Here is a 24,298-nt window from a genome sequence, read left to right on the forward strand (position 1 = left end):
GACTGCTTGCAGCTAAAGAGTGGGGCCACGGGCCCCTAGGGATCTCCATGTGGATCCCAACAAAATAAAAAGCTGCGAGTGTCTCAGGTAGAACTGGGACACCCCAATAAAATGATAGAAACAAACAAACATTGGGGAAAAAATATTAAATGAGCAACTGGAGTCGCTCACTTATTATTCACTGTTCCTGGAATGAGGCACTCCATAATTCTCTCAGTGCGCTCATTTAGCTACATTTTGCTCCTGGGCAAGGGCAGGGGCAATATCAGCACATTTTTTAAGTGGTGTGGGGAGCTGCATGTAGCGCAGCACTCCCCCAGAAATACTAACAAAAATTAACCCTCTGTTTCAATGAGTTTATAGAACATGACTGCAGGAAAATGTAATGAGATTGTGAAGCATTCCTAGAATTGGAGCATTTTCCCTTCAGTTTGGGAATGCAGGGACCCCTTGTGGTTGTTTTATGGTTGCATTATGTGGCTTAACCAGAGTAAAAAAAATACTCTCACACCTTTTTACAAAAAAATGTTTTAATTACAAGTGCTTTATGTTAATGTATATTTGTAGACACTGCAATGACTACTTAGAAAAACCAATAGGTCTGCCTTTTTTTTTTATATTGACAGTGACTTATATTAAAACAACTATAATATCACTGAGGAAATCACAGGTTAAAGTGACAGAATTAGTTAGGAATTCAAAAAACCTTACAAATTCACTGAAAAAAAAAGGTTATAGTGATAGTTCAGTGGCTTCATAAAATTATGAACTAAACATTTATTTTCAATAAAAAAATGTGAAATAAAAAAATAAGTAAAGAAATTATGAACTAAAAAAACTGAGACACTTAAGTAATTATAACTCGCACCCTTGCTGTCCACTGCTTATGACCTCTCATATTACATCACGGATGACGTTCTAATGACATCATTGATTACATCAATGTGACATCTGAAATTACATGATGGATGACAACACTGTACATAGCGGAGGCTCCAGTGGCACAATACCACAATATTTACAGCAGCTGTTCTAATAAACACCCATTCACACATTTTGTACTATACTGCAAAGGTCAGATTTCAGTTTACCATAGCAGAGTGATCTTGACATGCGAAAAACAGAATTTACCGAGAGAAACAATACTTTTACTGATCAGAAATCATCATCAAAATAATCATTTAAAAAACACAGAGCAACGATGGTTACAAATTAAAACCAAAAAAACATGACCACTTCACTAGCAAGTTATGTTTAGGAACACAATTCATAACTCACACAACATCCATGCAAACTATAGCAGAAAACACCAAATGCAATGCTTACGATTCCCGGCAAAATATTGATTTCTAATCACAATAGAAGACCCCAAAGCACAGCTGAGTTTTACCATGTAGAGGTTACTAGCAATAAGCAGCATGGAGGACCAACTAATGAGGTAAGGTTATGTAAATCATGTGGCCAAAAATAGACGTTTTGCAGCACATTTTCTGGCACATTCTCCGGCAATGTTACTCTGGCGATGGGTTAACATCAAGAGGAGAGTGAGCCACTGAACTTGATTTTAGGGTGAGTTCAGGACGATTGCCATTATTAATCACTAGACAGATTCTTGTTAGCAGTAAATTAAATCAAAATATATGTATATATAGTATTGCTATATCGGTATTTTACATTCAAAAAGCCATGGGAAACCCATGCTCACATATGTGGAAGAACCAATGTATGGATTTGGAAGCTCTAGCTAAAGGAGTATATTGAATTATGCATTAAAGGTCTGTGTCGGAAGGATCACATCTAGAAAACATTTCAAAATGATTTCCAGGTAAGGACATCACAAGCCATGTGTCATCTTTCATGTTTTATACATTTAGCTATTTACTATGAAGAAAGAAATCCACGACATCCAATTACTGCTGCAATGATTGCCAAGTCCCAAGACCAAGCAGACACTAATCCTAGTGGCAGCGGAACGGTGGACGCTGTAGCGGCGCTTGGGCTCCTGTTAATTTTTAAAAAACGGTGTTGTGTTTATTTTAACTGCGTGCAGCTTTTACTGGGCTCACCTGCTGCCTCTCCCCATTCCACCTTCCTGCACCACTAGCCCCGGTCCGGATCGGCAGTGTGCCGCTACTCGGAGGGCTGACGGGGTTAGCAGGCCACCATCTTGGGAGGGCAGTGTAGGCTGGGTCAGCGCTCCTGACATCGCGCTCGAGACCCCATTTAAGTCCACCCCCATGCGCACGCGCAGCGGACACTAATCCTAGTGGCAGCGGGACGGTGGACGCTGTGGCGGCACTTGGGCTCCTGTTAATTTTTAAAAAACGGTGTTGTGTTTATTTTAACTGCGTGCATCTTTTACTGGGCTCACCTGCTGCCTCTCCCCATTCCACCTTCCTGCACCCCTAGCCCCGGTCCGGATCGGCAGTGTGCCGCTACTCGGAGGGCTGACGGGGTTAGCAGGCCACCATCTTGGGAGGGCAGTGTAGACTGGGTCAGCGCTCCTGACATCGCGCTCGAGACCCCATTTAAGCCCACCCCCATGCGCACGCGCAGCGGACACTAATCCTAGTGGCAGCGGGACGGTGGACGCTGTAGCGGCGCTTGGGCTCCTGTTAATTTTAAAAAAAACGGTGTTGTGTTCATTTTAACTGCGTGCATCTTTTACTGGGCTCACCTGCTGCCTCTCCCCATTCCACCTTCCTGCACCCCTAGCCCCGGTCCGGATCGGCAGTGTGCCGCTACTCGGAGGGCTGACGGGGTTAGCAGGCCACCATCTTGGGAGGGCAGTGTAGGCTGGGTCAGCGCTCCTGACATCGCGCTCGAGACCCCATTTAAGCCCACCCCCATGCGCACGCGCAGCGGACGTGCGCAGCGGGCGCGACGAAGTTGCGCCTAAGTTAAGCCCGTCTGCGCCCGTCCGCGGCCGGCCGGGGCAAGAGGCACTCCACTATGTCCGTCCCCTTTCTTACTCTGCTAAACAACTTTGCTTGTAGCAGGACTCCTGGCCACTCCACCCTGTCATTCTGACACGGGTCAAGGAACTTGGTGTGGCTCGTGCTACGCCTTCTTCCTCCCTTCCCGCCACCTTGCCTGCTTTATCTCCTTCCTTTATTATTCCTCCCCAACCCCTTTCCTTGCCCAGTCTTTCCTCTCCCTCTACCATCTCGGCCTTTCTTTTGAACAATAGGTCAGCGGCAAAACATCAATCGGAGTTATATAATTTTTTGGACTCCTACAAGCCGGACCTGTTGTTTCTAACAGAGACCTGGTTTCGTCCAGACTCACTACCGAACGTGCTGGCAGCTCTCCCCCCCCCTACTATGTCCTCCGAGCTGATCGGCCGGGGGGCAAGATGAGAGGGGGGTGGCTTTGATTGCCCGAGCTGGACTTCACTTTCAGGTCCTCCCTTCTCCTCCCACACTAGCCGTTGACTGTTTAGTAGTGCGTTCTGTTTCTTTCCAGGTTCCTATCACGTGTGTGTTGGTCTACCGCCCACCCCAGCCTACTCCCGGTTTTATTTCTGCCTTCCAATATTTACTGGCCACATTGGTAATTAATAACGCATCGGTCCTAGTTTTAGGGGATTTTAACTTCTGGCCTAACGACTCGGCAGAGAGTGCTTTGTCCAGAGACTTTTCTCATCTTTTACTTAGTCTCAATTTTGTTTCACACGTCCATACCCCCACCCACTGTCATGGCCACACCCTGGACCAAATCTGGACCATCAATGTTGCGATCACCCCCCTTCTGTCACTCCGTGTGCATGGTCTGACCACTTTTTGATTTCCTTTTTTTTTTTAGTGAATTATCCATCACGCTTGGTGAGGTGAGTAAGGTTCCCTGGAGATAGCATCTTAGATGATAAAGTTGAGGGATTATTATGGAACATTTATAAATTAAATATGTGTTCCGTTTGTACCTTTTTAGATTATACCATATTATTCTGGCAATACGGCTCACTAGAAGACATTGATGTCATTATCAGAAAAACTACTATTCTAATTATTATAGAAGGTGAGCATATATTAGCTCAAAAAATTTTCACAACATCATCTGATTCCTATGTTGGTCTGAATTTTTTTAATTTTCCAATCCCACCTTTGGTTGAATTGATAGGTTTCCGTTCATCATATGAATCTAATGTGGCTGCTCCAATATAATGCTTTATCTTTCGCTGGTCTATATGTATATAATATATATACTGAATAAATTGTGAAGAAAGGTTGTTTGCTAAGGACATGTTGTCTTGGCTAATGAACATACAATTAAGTAAAATGTAATTCGTTTTTAACTGTTTAATTATGATTTGTTAGAATGAAATATGATATGTTTTTTCTTTTTATATTCCTTTATTTTAGTATCATTTGTGGCTCCTGAAGAAGGCGTTCCTCTAACGCCGAAACGCGCGTCGAGCTACTAATTGTGTTGATATAATTATATACTTTTTTAGTTGTGTAAATCGTTGTCTTTTAATTATAATGTTTTAATCTCTTTTTGCAACAATTGTATAATTTGTTTTTATGAATTATGATAAATGTACATTAAAATATAAGTTTTTTAATAGAGTAATTTTGTATGTTCTCTTTCCTTACAACCTTTCTTGTATTTCATTGTTATTATTGCCTAGGAATGTTACAAGCAACCACTTTTTGATTTCCTTCTTTTTAGACCTCAGCCTAGGAAAAAAACCTTCCTTCCCTAGAAATACCTGGGCTAGAAACTGGAGTAAAGTGGATATTCCTTCCCTTTGTGCCTCCTTGTCTACTTCATGTCCGGACTTAACCGGCCTTGCCCCTCTGCCGCAAGTAGCCACGCTTAACAGTTAGCTGTCGATGGCTTGCGACCAAGTGGCCCTCATGAAGCGAGTCACGGTTAGACGCGCCCATGATGCCAATAAGTGGTTCTCCCCGGGTCTGAAAGCAAAATAATTAGAGGTGCACCAAGCAGAGCGCGCTTGGAGGTGCACTTATTGTTCCATCTCCTAAACACGCTACATAGCAGTCCTCAACTAATATAAAAGGGACATCCTCCAGGCTAAGACAGAATACTTCTCGGAAAGGATTCCAGCCGAAGAGAACCAGCCTAGAGAAATTTTTGCCACTGTACGGGAGCTGGCTTCTTCTGACAGGACAGCCCTCAAAACTCCCCCCACTCAACTCTTGTGCGACTCTCTAAACGAATTTTTCATTGAGAAAGTCTCTCTGATTAAGGCCAACATACCACTCCCGTCCCCTTCCTTTTGTGACCCCCAGCCTCCCCCCAATAGGTTTTCCCTTACCCATGTACAGCCATTGGCTAAAGAAACCCTTCTTCCTCTCCTGGCTCGTGTTAAGTCAGGATTCCCCGCTGACATCTGCCCATCTTATGTTTTGAGCAAAATTTTTTCGGATTCATTTTTACCTCCCCTTACTTTTATGAATGATTCCCTCAGACAAGGCATAGTTCCTACCCCTCATAAAGCGGCTACTATTATTCCCATCCTAAAGAAGCCCGGGCTGACCCCTCTCTTCCCGCACGTTATCGGCCAATTTCTCTCCTTCCTTTCCTGGGCAATGTCCTCGAGTCCCATGTCACCAAGGTACTCAGCTCCTTTGTGGAAGACAGTGGGTATCTTGCTTCTTGCCAGTCTGGCTTTCGCCCTCAACATTCGACCGAGTAGGTTGTTATCTCCGTTTTGGACCAGCTTAGGGAGGGATTGGACACAAATACCCCTCAGGCCCTTGTCCTTTTAGATCTGTCCACCGCCTTTGACACGGTTGACCATTCCATTCTTCTGTCCCGTGTGAAGGCGGCGGGCTTGGGGGGCTCGATACTGGCCTGGCTCGGCTCTTTTCTGAGTGACCGGACCCAGGCCGTCCATCTGGCCGACTTTTCTGCCCTTCCCTGTAAAGTGCAATGCGGGGTCCCACAAGGGTCCTCCCTTTCCCCTTTATTGTTTAATTTGTATATCTTTCCCCTTATTTTTGCACTGCAACAGATGGAGGTCACGGTGTATAACTACGCCGATGACCTCCAGCTAATTTTTAATCTTTCCTCCTCACCATCTGGTATCCACAGTTTTCAAACGGTCATGCTGTTTATCCGGGATAGGATGAGCTGTAACCAACTCAAACTCAACCCGGATAAGACTGAGTTAGTCTTGACCGGTGGCAGCGGCAACCCCTGGTCCCCCACCTTTTGGCCTTCCTCCCTTGGTTCCCCCCCCCTCTCCCTCAGCCTCAGTTAAAACACTAGGTATTACTTTAAATCAACATCTCACACTTCACTCCCAGATTAGTTCTGTTGTTTCTTCTTGTTTTTTCATTCTCCGCATTATCCGGACAATCTCTAGATTTTTCTCTCCTCCGGCCCTCAAATTGATACTTATGGCAATGATTCTATCGCGGCTGGACTACGGGAATATCGTATATAACGGTGTTCCCGCCTATGCTCTTCAACGCCTGCAGCTGGTGCAGAACCAGGCCACCCACCTGATTTATGGCTTATCTAAATTCCATCATGCCACCCCGTTACTTAAAGCACTACACTGGTTACCTATTAAAGAGCGGGCCCTGTTTAAGATGGACTGTATGACTTTTCAAGCCCGTGCAGGGACGGCCCCCGCCTTCATTTCCTCTGCAATCCAGGCCTACCACCCTACCAGAGAGCTGCGCTCTTCTTTTAAATGCCTTCTCTCGGTTCCTCGTTTTAAGAAATGCAGAATGGGAGGTTTGAAATTTTCTGTCCTGGCCCCCTCATTTTGGAACACTCTCCCGCTTGCCATGAGATCAGCTACCTCCTATATGGAGTTTCGTGGCGCTCTTAAAACTTTTCTCTTTCGGCAAGCCTTTGTGTCCTAGGCTCCTATCTCCTGCCCGTGGTATTAGCATCCTCCAGCGCCAAGGAACCGCTTGGTATACGTGTGCTTTAGAAATTCTTTTAAATTCAATTTAAATTCAAATCTATTAAAAAATGCCAAAGTCAAGCTGAGGCTGAGATCTCTTCTACCTTGTACTTACTCTAATTTACCTCCAAATATTATTCATCATGAATATCTACCTTTGTCTCTCCACATTCTATACTTAAAGATTGATTTCTGGACATGCCTGATACTATCTCCCACATCCATTTTGAGCCATGTTCTATTTAATTGTACCTTCAATCACTATGTATATATTTGCAATCAATATGTACTTAATCTTAATGATTGTTGTGCCCGAAATCAATTTGGTTCTGCAGCATATACAGCCTAAATAAAGATAAAGTTAGAATGCTTTACCTTATATCTCACTCTGAAATTTCCTTGTGATGTCTGGCATCGAAATTGTAATGATATTTCTATGGAATTGGTTAAATTTACACTTGGCAAATTGTATGTGACTGAATAAAATGATGCCAGACTGCACATCTGAAATGTAGCTGAATGTCAAGGAGCATGTGATGGTCATGCACAGTCTATTGAGCACATGCCGCCCAAATCAACATATTTATGAAAGATTTGCCAAATGTCATAATGTACGACTAACACATACAAAAAGTTCACAGCTTTATCAGCATTAGAATCCTATATTACTGGATCTAACTGGATCTCAGTGAACCAGGTTAACGAACAAGTAATAAAGCTAAAATGTGCGGCATAAACCTACAAAATGCAGAAATGTATGACTGTTACAAATCTTTCAGGTGTACTTGAGGGAAATGTGCAGAAATGTGCTGAGTTTTTTTCCCTAACACACTGTTCGAAGACTATTTGTATTGCAGGACTTCCATGCATAGGGTAAGGGAACAAGTCAAATTAAAAAAGAAAGAGTTGTTGGATTTCTTTAACTCATGGACAACATTTCTCCTGTAAAATATCTTCTCTTTCCCTATGCACCATCTGCAAATAGAGCATAGTGGTTCACTGGAGCACACCATTTGCACCATGCATTCCTGGTTCATTCAGGAAGTTTAGAATAGATAAGTGCATGCATTGCTATCATTAACATTTACACCCGTATTCTTTCCTTTATTTGCACAGCTTTTTCCTGTCAAAATCCCTAAGAACACCTATTTTTATATCCCTAGATGTCACCTGCACTGCATAACTGAAATTCTGCATGCTTTGAAGTTGTAGATTAGGCCTCCCGTATGAGTAACACAGACATTTCACCCTTTGCCAATCTCATCATGCATGTGTGGGTACCGTGCATACCTACCTAGGACACAATGGAGCGCTGCACAGGTAAGGAGACGTGTTCCAAGATGGTGCACATTAAGTGGGGATTACACAAACACAGTTCACATTTTTAGGCACGGGGAGGCTCTGCTCAGAGTCACATGAAGTTGAGCCAAGTGCCGCGGGTACCTAGATCCACAGGTTCCAAAATTGGCATCTTTAGCTACTGTGCCACTCTCCTCCTCTTACCACTTAAGGATGCTAGTGTTGCGACTTAATGCATGCGCTATACTGGCGCGCCCTCAATGTTTGGTGAATCAGGCACTTTGACTGGCTCACTGTGAAAAAAAACGTGTATGTGGGCCTCTGTGAACCATGCCTGCTTTGCCTTGATTGTAATTCCGCACATTAGGGGTTAATCCAGATATCCTTAAGCAGCTTCGTAAAATGTAGTGCAGATGCTGTAGGAATCCACAACGATCGTTGAGTGTGTTTTTTTCGCGGCTGCAGAGGCGGTATGTGAAACTGCTCATTACGGAACATTTTCAGAAGGGAACTCTTAATTAGAGACGCAGCATGAGCCACACTTAAGAAACTGTATATGTCAGGCCAAATGGTAGTACAATAATTTTGTCTCAAAATGTCAGCACATTTGCGATGTGCTCGAGATTAGCATCCCTTCACGTCGCAAGCGTTGGTACTAATTTTGCCTCTGAAGTAGCAACAGTTGCCATGGATTTGCAAACGTGTTGCGGAGGCTGAAGCACCATCATCGAGGCAAACGCGATGCAAATGGGTGTTAGAAACTGGGAACTGCCGCGCTATGACAATTATAGATTTTTTTTTACACAGAGTACAGCAGATAAAGCCGTCACCTATTTGTCACAAATGTGGTGCGCGGGAGGTGATAAAAGAGGCGCCAAGCGACTAACGATCCGGCTTCTTAAACTGTGGTTTAAAGGCAGTTATTTATCACTAATTAAGTTACAATTGTTGAAATGGAAATGCGTGCTTGGAAAATGGGCTGACAGCCCCTCTGTGCATCTGATTTCATGGCAGTAATCACGTTCAGTATTCTTCTGCCTTACCCACGGGACACGCTGGGTCTTAGGTGGTGAGCAGAAGAAAGCAATCAGTCTTCGGCAAGACAACAAAAATTACTGATCTGAGGTGTCTAACATGTTCAAGTCAATTAAATATGATGAATGGCTACCTGTTCAGGGTGTCGGTGGCTCGGCCTGGCTACACTGGGGAGGGAGGACAGTTGGTGTGTGCTCACCGCCTCATCCATATTCATTGAAGGGGCAGATGCATCTTCAAGCGCTAGAGCGCTCGGAAGGCAAGGTTGGCGGGGAGGGTTCACGCAATGATGCCTGGGGGAGCTCATGAAAGTCAAATAAACCTGGAGACAAAGACATATGCTTTAAAAATCCATTGCGGGGTGTTATGGAGGCGTAAAAGAACAAGTAAAGAGCAGATGGCCTTTTCAGAACAATGCACGTCGAGATAATCAGGGCAGACTGGAAAGTAAACTGAGCAAGAGTAATGAGATCATGTCTACTATTTTCACAAGCGCTTGAAGTGATATGCCTAATAAAGAATGAAATAGATATTACAGCGGTGATTAACCAAATACAACTCTGGAAGCTCTGTGCTGACAATTTATAATTCCGCAATATGCATTCTGATACAACTGGGCACCAACATTATTTCTCATGTTGACAAATACAAGGTATTGGATCAGCCTAGTAACTGTTTAAATTGGTCTTAAAGCTTGTGGTGAGTAGCATTTGACATGTGAATTAAATAGGAGACTTGAGCATTTCTGTCATAGGTAACTTTATGGAAATAGAACTCAGGGGCTTTTGATAGCAGCTCATCGGACCTCCTTGGTACACAGGACCAATACTGAACTAGAGAGGAATTCATGACCATGAGACTGCGACCAATGATGAAGAAGTTTAGTGCCTTTGCTTTGACTACTTCATACCACTCTTCAGGTATGGGCTTTGGTTTAATAGATGAGGGAAATTAGTTAGTTTATCAATTTAAAAAACAAAAGTGAAATTTGCAAAAGTAAAATGATTATTTATTTTACTCACATCTATCTACCTTAGGTATTTGGGGTACCGTTTGATTTCACCCATCTTGGTTGTCCTTCATGGTGGCCTTTCAAAAGTCTTAAATGATGATATGATTGACTATATGACAGCTTATGCCAAAGACACTGTCATTTTTTCCAGGTGTTCTGGGTTTGGATGAGTGGAGTGCCTGCTGTGTCATTGTATGAGAAGTAGTGTATCTGGGCTCTCTAACCCTGGGTTTATGCTTAACAGTGACAGAAGAACTGGTTCAAGCTTCATGCTCAGAAATCACATTGTAAATATTTCGAAGCAAATGCCTTAATTTTAACTGTACACTGAAATAAATTGGGTGATAGCATATACTAACAATAGACCCTGGTCTCCTAACCCTTTCTCCTACCTGTCCCTCACATAGAAAATGAAAATTATATTCTCTATTTTTTTCACTAGTTCAATGTTAAAAAAAGCTCACAGTGCAAATGCTGTGCCTCATCCACAATGTGCCTCATAGCTACGGACATGAGACTCTCCCCAGCTTAATGCAGAACTACAATCTCTAAACAAATTAAGGAGAGTCAAGAGGTGCTGTAGAGCATGGGCTCACCCTCACCTAACACAGAACTTTACACAAACCGTAGAGCCCAACTCGATTGGATCAGCCTAAGAACCCTACTGTTGACCTAAGGGGAAAAGAATCCTTTTGCTTTAAAGATCTCTGACCCACCAAGGGTACTCTTTGATGGCATGCTTCATCATAGAGGTCTTTACCATTCCATTGCGGAATGGGGAATGCTATAACCTGTGAGCTGCACAGGAGCACTTTATTGGAAAAGGAATGGGGTAGTGAGTGGGGGTACGGTTACTCTTTCAAAATACCTGCCTGGTAGGTAATGGTTATTTTAAAAGTATTTTTATTACAAAAACCACTCCATTACAATGCACATCAGTTTACGTCGTAAGATCATTGGCAGTATGAACAATACAATTAAGTGAAACACTCCTCAGCAGTAACAAATGGGGCCTATGCCCATGAATCAGACCCCTACAGAACCATTTTGCAGTACCTAGGCACCTACAATACCCCTAACTAAACCCTCTCCACCCCCATCTGTCCACTCTCGACCCTACACTTCACCCTCCCCCCACCCCTCGGATGTCACTTGTTGTCCTCAATTGAGATTGATTGCGCTCTAAATGCACAAGGCAGTCCACATCATTGTCCCAACCACTCAGACAGAAAGAAAAAAAGGTCATTAGCAAGCCTCCCCTCATCCCACCGCCGGATCAGTTTGGGTGTCCATCCAATCCCCCCTGTATCGCCTCCATGCCAGCCAGATTTTCTCCCACTTCTTGGGCCAACCCCTGCTACCATAGATAACCTTCTCCGCCCTCTGGCACCAGTCTAAGTCCCGCACCCACTCTTCCACCGTCGGCAGAAGGTCACTCCCCAATTGCGTAGCCCTAATGTTTTAACCTGAGAGCCAGCTTGTATGTTTAAATATGGGAAAAGATAGGAAATCTCTGGGCTCTAGTTACCCATACTTCCTCTTAGGGTCAAGGTTTCTGACACTTATGTTTCCAAATGCTCGTGGGTTTCATCAGGACCGATGATACTACCACAATCCACAACTATTACATAATGCTGATGTAAATACGTTAGGGCTAATGGGCAGGTGTTTTTAAAGAGTAACCCTACCCCCACTCACTACCCTATTTCTTTTCCAACAAACTGCTCCCATGCATCTTACAGGTTGTAGCATGCCCCATTACACAATGGAACGTGAAGGTACTCTATGATGAGGCATGCCACCACGGGTACCCCTGGTGGATGAGAATTCTTTAACCCGTTGACCGCGGCAGGAATTCCGCCGTGGTGCGGGTGATTTATGACTGGGCGTGGTCAGGACGGCCCCCGGCCGTCCTCCGCACACGCCCACTGTGATTTTCCCTTAGGTCGATGGGAAGTTCTTAGATTGATCCATATGAGTTAGTCTCTACAGTTTGTGGAATACAATCCTGCCACTAGTATGAGGCAGTCAACCATATTTTTCTTGGAATTTCGCCAGGCAGATATAAATGGTTTGATGTAATAATATTCCCTGCAGCTGCTCTATCAAAGTCCACCAGAAACACACCACCTCCCCTGTCTCTCCACAGCATCTGCTACTCTGGTGCATCCAATAACCTCATTCAAACCAGCTTGCTCTGAAGCAGCCTTCTGCTGCATGACACCTTTTAAAAACATATTACAATAAATAATTAAAAAGGCTATCTAACACATAGTATAAAGATACATTTGAAGGCCCATACAATTAACAGACCCTACCTCGAGGATTGGATGTAAAACAAATGAGGTTTGTATTCAGCTTCTATGTCTGTGATGCTAATAAAGCATGCCAAGATAGTGAAAACTAATTTAGCAGACAGATTACACAATTATTAGACAGAAATCACAGGATTAACACTTTGCACCTAGAGAAGTTAAAACAATTAAGATGATACTATAACTGGAATAAATGGGTTGCCGAAAAAAACTTAACTGCTTTCTATATCTCCTAGTACAACAATCTATGCAGTTTTGAAACACTGTACAACGGGCTCTTTATGAAGCTGCACAGCTGCTGAATGTGGCTCTGAAACAATTTTAAAAAAAATGCCCTGTCTGCAAACATGCACTTGCCCACTAACTTCACGTGCATAGTGGAAAAAGAAGAGGTACCAGGTTCGCTGAAGTGGCTGTGACGGCCCTATGATCCTTAAGACTCCCACAAGTATGGGCCGTGAAGGCACCAGTAGAGGAACACACTGCAGTTGGAGAACCACTGCTCTGTATTTCCATGCTGTGCACATGCACTCACTTGTGAAGTAACTAAGGGAGCAAAATTACAGATTTTATACAGTACCATCTCTTTGTGTAAAGGGCATACAGCCCTAGTCTGCGCTCATTCCGGGATTCCGAATGGCATTGCACTCCTCAGATAGATGATCCACTGAGTTCACTCTTTTTCCAAACTCAGTGGTATCATTCAATCAAATTCGGAAGGATGAAAGGCTATGGGCACGATTTAAACTTTTAATCTTATGACTAAACACAGATGTCTGTAAGCATCTGATGTATTTAGCTATCTTTCTCTATATTCCTCTTGTGGAAGGTATACCAACAATGTCAAGACAGAGCAATCCTGAACATGGGTGCGCACAGACATTGCTGGAATAAATCCATAGTGGTACTAAAGGGGGTGGTGATGGACAGAGCATCTGAACCAATCAAACACTCACACCCAGTCAACAGACCCGGGTTTAGTCCATTAACAAAAGGGGGAGGTGATGGACGGAGCATCTGAACCAATCAAACACTCACACCCAGTCAACAGATCTGGGTTTAATCCATAGACAAACCTTCTCAGCTGTCTTGGCGTCCAGGGTCCACTCCCCCCAGATATAATCTGGGGGGTTTGACTTCAGAGGAAATACCTGCAAGTGCACTATATTTGAAGACAGCCCCTCTACCATATCATAGCTTAAGTGACTAGTCCTCCAAATGCTTCTATCGTAGTCTCCAACAGCACCCCCAAACATACAACAGTCAATTAAATATAAACCAAAAAGTTCCTCTTCACACCTGAATACAAATGCCCTGATTAATGTCATCAAAAACATACTGCAAAATACATGTACAACTTTTGGATCCAAATCTTTGCCTTAAGTGACAGGGGGTGGTAATCTAGTATGGTGCATAGAACAGAGGACATGCTGGTATATCATTATAAGCTAGCTCCAAGCAATATTTCCCAACTGAATATCCACACCTCACTTTTCTTGAGTTTCAATTTCCATAAACAATGAAAGTGCTGGAAATGCTTGGACATTCCAGAAAAAAATAATTGTCTGCTTGCAGCTTTTGTTGTGGCTGATTGGTTGTGCAGTGCCCACATCTATTAGAGAGTTACAAAGACCAATCATGTAATACATACCAGATCTGCACTTCTCTGTGTTGTACATGCTACTTTTAGGAAATAACAAGCTACATACCTGCGATGGGGGTTGCTGAACATATCCTTGTGGAGGGGGTGGCGGCTGTATTGGCTGTTGGGAGGCTGGTGGTCCTGCACCTGCAAAACCTCCTGGAGGAATTTGCTGACTTGGCGATGCCATAACATAGCTAGTCTGTGGAGGAGGTGGTGGAAGAATAGGTGACGGGTATACAGGCCCAGAAGGTGGGTCGGTGGTTTCTCCTGATGACTGGCGGCTTAGACTCATCTGGGAAAACTGTGTTGTGATATCATCTCTCTGTAAAAAATGAAACCAGTCAATAACATCAACAGGGCTCTAATATGCATTCCAAAGTTTTAACATGAGTTCCTCAAAACATTGAAACCTGGGGCCATATTGATGACCCGGTTTGCATCGCGTTTGCACCATACAATGTGGTGCAAGAGAGACACAAAACTTAAGTCATATTTTAGAAGCCACGTAAATCCGCTTTGCCTGGCTCCAAAAATCTGGAGTAACACAACGCAGCACCAATTGCTGCGTTGCGTTATTCTACCCTGGGTAGGCCTCCCATGGACATTGACATTGACTGGGTGTTCCCACGCAACTCCAATGGTTTTTGATGCATTCCTAGATTTGCAAGACCTTGTAAACTTGGGAATGAGCCAAAAAGATACACCTTCCCAGGGGAGCCATAACGGGGAGAAATATCTTTATTTCTCCTTGGTTGTTCCTCTTTCTATGTGTACTGCATTCTGCAGCACACATAGAAAGAGGAAACAGCCTCTCAGGATACAAAACAATCCTGCATACAAAAACACAGGCAAGCTTGCACCGTGGTGGCTTTAGGCTGCCAAAGTGGCACCAGAGTAGGGGAAAAGGACAAGAATGCGCAGTTTTGGATAAATACAGAGCTTTCTTGCCCTTTCCCTGTGACACATGGCAGCACAGCAAGGTGAGTTGCTGTGCTGCTCCGTACCATCAATATTGTAAATAAAGTCCCTAATATTTTTAATAATATATGTATGCTTTTTTTCAACTATCGCAACTAAACAAATCCGGCATTATTCATTTAACTCTTTGAAGAACTCGAAAACATGTTATTTAATATACAGAGATTGCAGTTTAAGAAAAGAAACAAAAGCATGACCATTGAACTAAAGACCTCTTGCCAAAGCACTAAGCAGAAACTGCAAATACTCTTTCTATCAGCAGCACCACATATGGCGGTGTCTGCTCTGTCTGTGAGGTGGCTGGGATGGCAGCACTGGCACAGACTGCAATGCAGTATCGTTTGCAGAATTTGGACTAAAATGTGTTGACAGTTTGTGCTTCTAAAGAAACAGCTAAGATACAAAAAAAAAATCCTTTAAACAGGTTAAAAGAAATGTGTCCTTTTTCCAGTGTACTGGGAACTGGGAAGGAGTGTGTTTTGATTTTTTTTTCATTACAGACCTGTAATTCCATCAAAAAAAATTCTTCACAGCAGGGGTTTGATTTAATGACGCTCAACGCAATTTCAAAGGAGTTCTCGGTCGCTACAAACCTCCCACAAGACGCCTGCAGAGACGCTTCATCAAACTTTAGCTAGGAGGCTGTTTCTTTCAATTTGGAGCTTTATTTTACATTTCTCACTTTTGTAGACGGTCTGCATGGGATGGGGAAGGACTTGTAAAGCTTGTCTCAGATCCTCTCCTTTGACACTCTATTATCATAAGAAAGAACCTCTCAATTTCAAAGAAAGTCATACCACTTTTCAAATTTCGCCCAAAAGTCCAAATGGTTGAATGCAACGGAAGAACATTCTGTGTCCTAACCGGAGTATACCCTCCATATGGCGGTCTGCAATCACAGTGCCCAAGAAAGAACCTGTCTGCATCTGCTCCCGCAGTATTGAGGTTGTACCTGCCTGCCCCGTGCACTTTGTCTAATGAATGCCATTCAGAATGTTTACTGCGCGTGCACGAGTCATTAGTCAGGCACGCAGTGAGAAATGTAACAAAGGTCTGCGCTGCATAACGTAACCGCGCTAAGCAAATGCGACGGGAAAGACTTTGTGTATTTGGACAGGAATCCAGTGACCTGACAGCTATGGCGTTCAACGTAGGCGGTTAAATGTTCTCTGAACGAAATGTCATATGTGCGCAAAAGAAATAACAAATTTATATGGTTTACAAATAAGGTATGTATGTAAAGGACTTCGCACAGTGCAAACCAAGCTACACATCAACAGAGAGGAGTACATATATGGCGGGCGGCAGTGACATAATGTACAATCAATCAATCATAGCATTTGTAAAGCGCACTACATACCCGTGAGGGTCTCATGGCGCTAGGGGGGGGGGGAGCTGCTACTGTCGAAGAGCCATGTCTTGAGGAATCTCCTGAAGATTAGGAGGTCTTCGGTCTGCCGTAGGTGGATGGGGAGGCTGTTCCACGTCTTGGCGGCGAGGTGGGAAAATGATCTGCCGCCGGCGATCACTCTTCGGAAGCGGGGGACAGTGGTGAGGGCGTGGTCTGCAGAGCAGAGCTGGCAGGCGGGGGTGTAGGGCCCGAGTCGGCTGTTGAGGTACGCTGGTCCAGTGTCGTGGAGTGCTTTGTGTGCTTGGGTGAGGAGCTTAAAGGTTATCCTCTTGTTGATGGGGAGCCAGTGCAGGTCTTTCAGGTGGGGTGTGATGTGGCTGCAGCGGGGGATGTCGAGGATCAGGCGTGCGGAGGCGTTCTGGAAGCGTTGGAGTCGTTTCAGGAGTTTGGCCTGGGCTACTGCATAGAGTTCGTTCCCGTAGTCCAATTTGCTGCTGGCGAGGGCCTGGGTGACTGTCCATCTAGTTTCGGTGGGGATCCACTAGAAGATCCTGTGAAGCATGCGAAGGGTGTTGAAGCAGGAGGAGGAGACTGCGTTGACCTGCTTTGTCATGGAGAGTTTGGAGACGAGGATGATCCCCAGGTATCGTGCGTGGTCGGTGGGTGTTGGTGGTGCTCCTAGTGCCGTCGGCCACCAGGAGTCGTCCCAGGCCGAGGGGGTGGAACCGAGGATGAGGACCTCCGTCTTGTCCGAGTGACATACAATGATGAGGCCCTTCTTCTGAGTGTGGCGGAGGGTCCCGGAAATCCCCATACTTCACAAAAATACAGGGATCATTGGTTGAAAGGGGGACTCCAGGAAGGTTGGGGGCCCTCCTGCGTCCCTGCCAGTCCTTATTGGGTGGGGTATCCCAATACGCCATAGCTCAGAAATCCCTGTGCGTGGTCAAGTGGTATGTATATAAGCAGTGCTTTAAATGTGCAGATACTCACCGGTACTGAGTATCGGCACTTCTCCACTGCTAAGGAGAGTACCAGTACTCACTGAAGATAAGCTAATTGGTGCTAGTGCTGCGGAGCTCAAGGCAGTCAGAGTGCAGCAGATCTGTGCGGCACTCTGACAGCCAAAGTGCTTCTCTAGCTCGTAGGTGAGTAACTGCTGAACCATTCAGCAGCAGCTCATGTGCGTTATGGAAGGGGTGCCCCTGTTTGGAATTTTTACGCCCTGCTGTGTTTGATAGAGAAGGGCCCATTAAGGCCGTTCTCTGTCAATCACATTCACACTGTACCTACTGTGCTGTAACATTCCCAAGTGAACCTTTTTGGGAGAGGGAGTGAGAGCAAGAAAGAGAGAGAGAGAGAGTGAGTGTGTGCGCGCACATTTGCCTGCTCTGTGTATCTTTGAGTGTGAGAGAGAAAGCGAGCTCAAAGAGGAAGAGAATCTGGACACTCTCAGGAGGTAGTTTTAAAGAAATGTGTGAAATGCTTTTGTGTGTGCATTGACTTCTTGTTTCTGAGTGTATTGGAAGTATTGTGCCAAAAGCAACCAAGTAGATCTCATATGTGAGCTAGTCATAGGGAGAGCTGGTTGTTTCAAAGGCATGCTGGAAGTACAGCATGACAGTCACCTATCTCACAGGTGTCATGGTTATTGGTAGTGTGCTGGATGTCTCACAAGAGGGCAGCAAGTCTTTGGGAGAAAGCTGGCTGTCTCATATGTGTAATAGTCTTTGGAAGAGAGCTGGCCGTCTCGTATGTGTGATAGTCTTTGGAAGAGAGCTGGCCGTCTCGTATGGGTGAAAGTCTTTGGAAGAGAACTGGCTAGCTCATTAGAGACAGCTGGTTCACAGATGTGGTAGTCCTGGGAAAACAGCTGACTAACAGGTGTGATAGAATCTATAAAAGAGAGTAGACTGTCTCCTATGAATATTCCAGTCATTGGAAGTACGCTGGCCATCTCAAATGATTGATAATAATTGGACGGCATCTGTCTTCATTGGAAGAGAGGTGACAGTCTCAACGGATAATAGACTAAAGAACAGAGTGGGTGTCTCACAGTGAGCTAACCGTCATTGGTTGCAAACAGCAGACCTATGCCTCGCTTCTCTGATTAATCCCTGGACAGGTGCAAGCCTGTCTGCCTGATTATCACCCTGTCTGTTCTGTCTGCCCGATTATCACCCTGTCTGTTCTGTCTGCCCGATTATCACCCTATCTGTTCTGTGTGCCTGATTATTACCCTGTCTGTTGGGTCTGCCTGCAAATATTGCAAAACAAGGAAATCTTAACATATCGTGTTAGGTATTTATTTTGTGTAATGAGTTAACACGTTTTGTTTCTATGTATACTTTTCTCAAATGTTTTGGTATGTCCTGCAACTGGCGTAGTACTCATTATTAACGCTGCGATTCCAAACTCTATTTTGTTCTGAGGTACACTGATAACCAGCCTGAATAGAGCTGTTGATGGCTTGACTGCATTCATTTAAAAGCTCCTTCTGTTATGATTTAGGGCATGCTCGCAGAAGGTATTCACACCAGTCTTCATCATCATATGCAGCTGTTAATCCGCATATATGGGAAGCTTGAAACTACTATCATAGGAAATACACAGGCAAAATGAATACTCGATAGAAATGCCTTAGTATAATCATGTCTCTCCCGCCTCTAACCCCACCCACTAGCCACGCCCCTAGCTCAATTTAATGAGTACCTACACTTATTTTTTCCCATTTAAAGCACTGTATATAAGTACAGGGTATTATGCAAGTGCAAAGAGTAAAAGTTGTTCTGAAGTGCCCGTGAGGCGAAACGTGCAGCCGTACAAAATACAGCAAACAAAAAAACACCATGTATAGATATGTGTCCTTACACACTGTTGACACCGCCACCAAAGATTACGCTGAAAACAAACAGAAAGCAGACATACCACAGGAAACTGTTGAGTGGCAGAGAGAGACAGAAGGTGCTGGGAAGGGTAGGAGAGAGCTGGGTACTGCACTGATTGAGATGATGACTGCATAGCCTGGACGGGCTGCAAAGAAAGAAAATCGGTCAAGCCTTTCATGGGTACAACAGAGAACCAAGCACGCATTTGTTGCAAAACACTTGATTTTCTAAAATAATTCCTTTTGCGCTACATCATTGATATTTCTTTTCATCAATAAAATACACACTGTCTGCCAAAGGAGCCCATTTTGCACCCTGTGCATTCTGTCCGAGTAAAGACAGTGTTGCGCTCTTAGAATTAGTGTTTGAAAAGCGCGTCTTTACAAAATAACAATTTAAACACTGGGTACTACTACTTACACAAGAAACTTGACACATTCATTCTCATATTTGTTTTAGTAGTATGTGTTGCATAGCACAATAGAGCACTGTAAGATAATTTTTAAAGGAACAGTAATCATTTTATAATCATCATGATGATATTTATCGCTATTTATATTAATGATAAACATAGAAATATTAAATATGATAAAGTAGTTACACTCTACGTTGTAATGACGTTGCAAACCACAAAATAGTTCCTGGAACAACAAAGAAACAAGGGAAACTCTTTTCATGGGGTCACGGAACTCTGAGGTGAATTGCAAGGTCATTGTAATTTGCAATGGGGATCATTTGATTCTATGTATCGTACACTCTCACGACATCACTCCAGATGAACCACTTCTTAAATCCTTGTTTCGTTGCTCTTTTTTAAGAGAGTGGTGCTGCCTGTGGATAGAATACATGTAATCCATGTACTGTAAAACGAGCAATCCCAAGAGCAGCTTGTAATTTCTGGACAGCATATTTTAAGTGTCTTGATGAGTCACTGGGTGCAGAGCACTCTGGGTGGTGGTGTAGAAAGTGCAGACGGTGCAGTTAACATGCAGATGGATTCTATTCTGGCCTAACCACCCTCAAAGCAGTAAATGGACGAAAAAAACAGCTCCTAGGTCTCCTTATTAGCCAATGACTGGGCGTGTAGGGAAGGACAATGAAACGGAGCTGAACCGCTACTCTATATTCCATTATTTAGGTAGCACTTTGCTGATCTTTGACACAGGCAGATGTTTTTCAAACAAACCCTGGCAGGGGTCATTGTAACACTGCAGGGCCTCATAACACAAATGTAAGGTATTTTTAGGACAGTAGAGATGCCAACACGTATTGCAGATGCACAGTGATGTCACAAATAGACTGTAATAAGAACGTTAGAGTCTACTTTTTAAACAGTGACCATAGACTTTGTGCATTATCAAAACAAAGGTAATAATACAAATAATCAGAGTTGCAAAGCAATTTTTATAATTAGCATTTACATGAATTTGATTTTATTTATTTAGTATGCTTTTCAACGAAAATGCTACACATAGCTTCATTATTTAAAAAGGTGCTACAGTGGATCTTTGGCTGAGACATCTTCTTTACACACTAGCGCTGACACAAGGTATTGTGACTCTATCTCTGGCATCACCTCACAACACAACTGTAAGAAATGTTTAGGATAGTACTGGCGTGGGTATCCTATTACTAGTAAAAGGTGCCACAACTAAACTGTAATACGAAAATCACAGACATGATTATTGAGGAAACATACTCTTTTTTGTATTGTTATAATTATAACAGTAATAATTAAAATAATAATAGTGAGAGTCAACAAGCTTTTTTACATTATTCTTTCATATAAACTTGCTTTTATTTGCTAAGCAAAATGCTATAGATAGTTTAAATGAAAGCTGGAAAGAAAGTCCTATCTTTTGATGTGTGGAGGCTCCAGAGCTGTAAAGATACTACTAGTAAAATAATTTTGTGAAAAGCAAACAATCGTAAAGTTCCACAAAAGTGTGAGTTTGCCTTTATGAATCAGGCTCCGATTCTGTCCTTCCAGGATTGGAGCTCATGACCTCCAGAACTGCATATCTGTCAAGAGATAGTTACCAACAGAGACGCAAACCACCTGCTAGACATTGGCATGAGTTCTTTCCCTTCTTTGATTAACCATGCACAGATGGTGATTGAAAATACGTCTCTAACATAGAGGTGCTCAGGCAGGTATGAAACTAGAACACTAGTTGAAGCAGAAAGCATAAGGAACTACAGTAACACGTGGTGCTCGATAAGAGGGGATCAACTAAAAGTAAAGACTTTGTCAAATCCATAGAAGGAAATTCTCATGGGACATGTCCCTCGTCCCCAAGTTGAACTTGGCGTCAACGAAGAACAACAGAGAAAAATAAAATTTGAAATCAGACACAGTAAGGTGCACGCGCTATTATTATTTATGTGATAAGGTGTAAAGGTGCTAGGTACATAAAATCACATTATAAATTCAGTCAGCAATTTCCCATGCTCTTGGCACCGAGGAGCTTTAAGAGAACCAGCTTGCTGTTTTGCTTTTGAATTGTATTTTACTCCAATGGACCAGTCTGACAGATTCAGAAAGGATCTCTGCCTAAATATACCCAATCCCATCAATCTTTTCTCATCGCAAAATACCAGGATAAAAAGGTCTAAAAGGTTTGAGGCTAATTGCCTGGACCCTGGTAAAAAGAAAGGTCAGAAAAACAAGAAATTGCAGAGGTGGTGAAACAAGGAAGATCACAGCTCTTGCTCTTAGCAGTAATTGTTTTATTATTGCTTCTGACCATTCATTTAGAGCACCTTATTATGCAGATACCAATTACATTGAAATTGACCTCTCTTTACTCGCTTTTGGCCCTCTTAAGTTGTTGCTGGGGTAGGTTGCCATAGATACCAGTAATAATGCATTGTCAGCAGTCAGTTGCTACCTCCAACCCAATTCAAAAAGATGCACTGAAAGGAGAGAGCTAAAACTCCAGGACGAAAAATAAAGCAAAGGAGAAATTAATTTTGCTAAATTCATATTACATGAATCGAGGCACCGAGTGGCCTTTTTTCCTAAGCATTGAATAACATCATCCTGGCTGTGAATTTACTACCTTCACTGATGTATTATTATATTGGTTTCTTAAAGAGGGAAGGAATGGGGGCTGGGTGTTTTAAGGGAGATGTGCACAGACCAAAGATGAGCTTCTACAAGATGGTGAACAGTGAGAGTGTCAGGCATCTTTCAGCTATAAAACATTTACAAAGACCAATGTTGGACAAAAAAACCCTAGCACCATGGTCAGCATGAGACACTCAGCTACTCGAGAAAAACACACTCCAAGTACCCTTCAGATAGGAGAGCATTAGTGAGAAACACGTGTATGCTTGTCACACATGTTCATGCACAAATGTAGGCTGTGCCGATCGCGTCAAATATTACACCACTGACCCATCTACTCCGATTACCCCAGAAGCTGACCATCAGCTCATGAAGGTGTCAGGCAGTAAATGGACTCGCCGACTTCGCAGATGTGCTCCCTTCTGACAATTTGCAAATTGCCGGTGTCATGAAACCTTCCCTTTCCGTAACACATCTAAAGGGGCAGTTTAAAATGTCAACACCTCAGCTAGAAAAACAGCTGTCACTGCACATTCTCTCAGGGCTCCTTTACTATTATTTTACGCAAAGTGGAGCAGCAAGGGAACTTGTTTTGCTGTGTTGTGTGGAAAGGAGAAAGCTCCATATTTGCAAATATATGGAACATTTCTGTTCTTTTCTTGCGTTGGCGCATTGTGTAGTGCAAAGGTGCTTGCGTTACAGGCAGGATTGTTTTTTTGTGGGACGGGATACTTTTCGCACAAATAAAATCCTTAAAGGTATATTCCTCTTTCTATACATATTGTTGAATGTAGCACACATGGAAAGAGAAAGTAGAAGGAGTAATAAAGACATGTTTCCTCATTACGTCTGTTGGCTAAGTGCACCCATTTTGGACAAACCCAGGTTAACAAGTCTGTGTTAATCTGGCTTTGTTTCAAAATACATGCTCTACCCATGTAACACCTACCCAAAACAAAGTAAGCAAGGAAGCGGGCTGCCTTGCAGTGCTTTGTATTTACTTAAAGATGTAACTATGACTGACACATGATTGATGCAGAGGAAACAAAGTATTATAGAGTAAAGTAAACAAGACAGCACCATGTAGGTGAATAATGTGTGAAGAATACGTGATTGAGAAGTCTGTAAGAAATTTAAATGGACAGGTCCACGTGTCCTATAGTTGAGCTACTGTACACCAGAGCAAAGCAAGAGAAAAGAAAAGGTTGGTGCAGAAAAGACGAGGCGATTATTAAAGTGTTATCATTAGCAACATTGTATCAATAGCAACATTGTTTTCAGTGCAAACTACACTCATGGAAATAAATAGGTTACCTGTGTGATAAGGTGGCCTGCTATTTGCTGTGGTGGTTGCTGTTGCTGTGATGAAGGCTGCTGCTGTTGCGTCTGTCCAACAATCTGACTTCTTATAGGCTGTTGAGCACCTGGTGGGTTGTAGATTGCAGGTGTCCCATCAGGATTCACAAATGGCTGACCTGCAACAAAATTAATGTAATATGCTGAAAGGTTTCTTTTCTGAAGTTGAAGTCAAATGAATGTGCTTACTGGCCGATGGTGGAATCTGCAATGCACTCTGTTTATGAGGTAAATATGTTCATGGGCAGATTCATTTTTTAGTCACAAAGCACATACATGGCTTGGTGCCTACCTTTTCTGTATTCAGCCATTTTGGCAGCAGCTAGTCCATTCCCAGGAAATTGAGGTGAGAGTAGGCGAGATTGCCCTGTACCTTGGAAGATTTACCTGAATCCTAATGTGTCTCTGTATGGCACCACGGAGCCAGACGAGAGGGGATGCCAGGGTATAATTATTCTTATAG

At 43.4% G+C, this 24,298-nt stretch overlaps 1 protein-coding gene across 6 annotated transcripts in view; it reads right to left on the reverse strand.

Moving 5' to 3' along the window:
• Positions 1-24,298, reverse strand: part of ARPP21 (cAMP regulated phosphoprotein 21) — a 344,186-nt gene that overhangs the window by 144,913 nt on the left and 174,975 nt on the right. For all 6 annotated transcript variants that reach the window (XM_078688292.1, XM_078688289.1, XM_078688294.1 and 3 more), the window contains 3 exons: positions 23,794-23,954; positions 19,450-19,554; positions 14,257-14,514 (listed from right to left, as the gene is read on the reverse strand). In XM_078688292.1, the coding sequence (XP_078544418.1) occupies positions 14,257-14,514; positions 19,450-19,554; positions 23,794-23,954 (524 nt within the window). The remainder of the gene's footprint in view (positions 1-14,256; positions 14,515-19,449; positions 19,555-23,793; positions 23,955-24,298) is intronic.

Source organism: Lissotriton helveticus, chromosome 4_1 (genome assembly GCF_964261635.1).
Source record: "Lissotriton helveticus chromosome 4_1, aLisHel1.1, whole genome shotgun sequence".
NCBI lineage: Eukaryota > Metazoa > Chordata > Amphibia > Caudata > Salamandridae > Lissotriton > Lissotriton helveticus.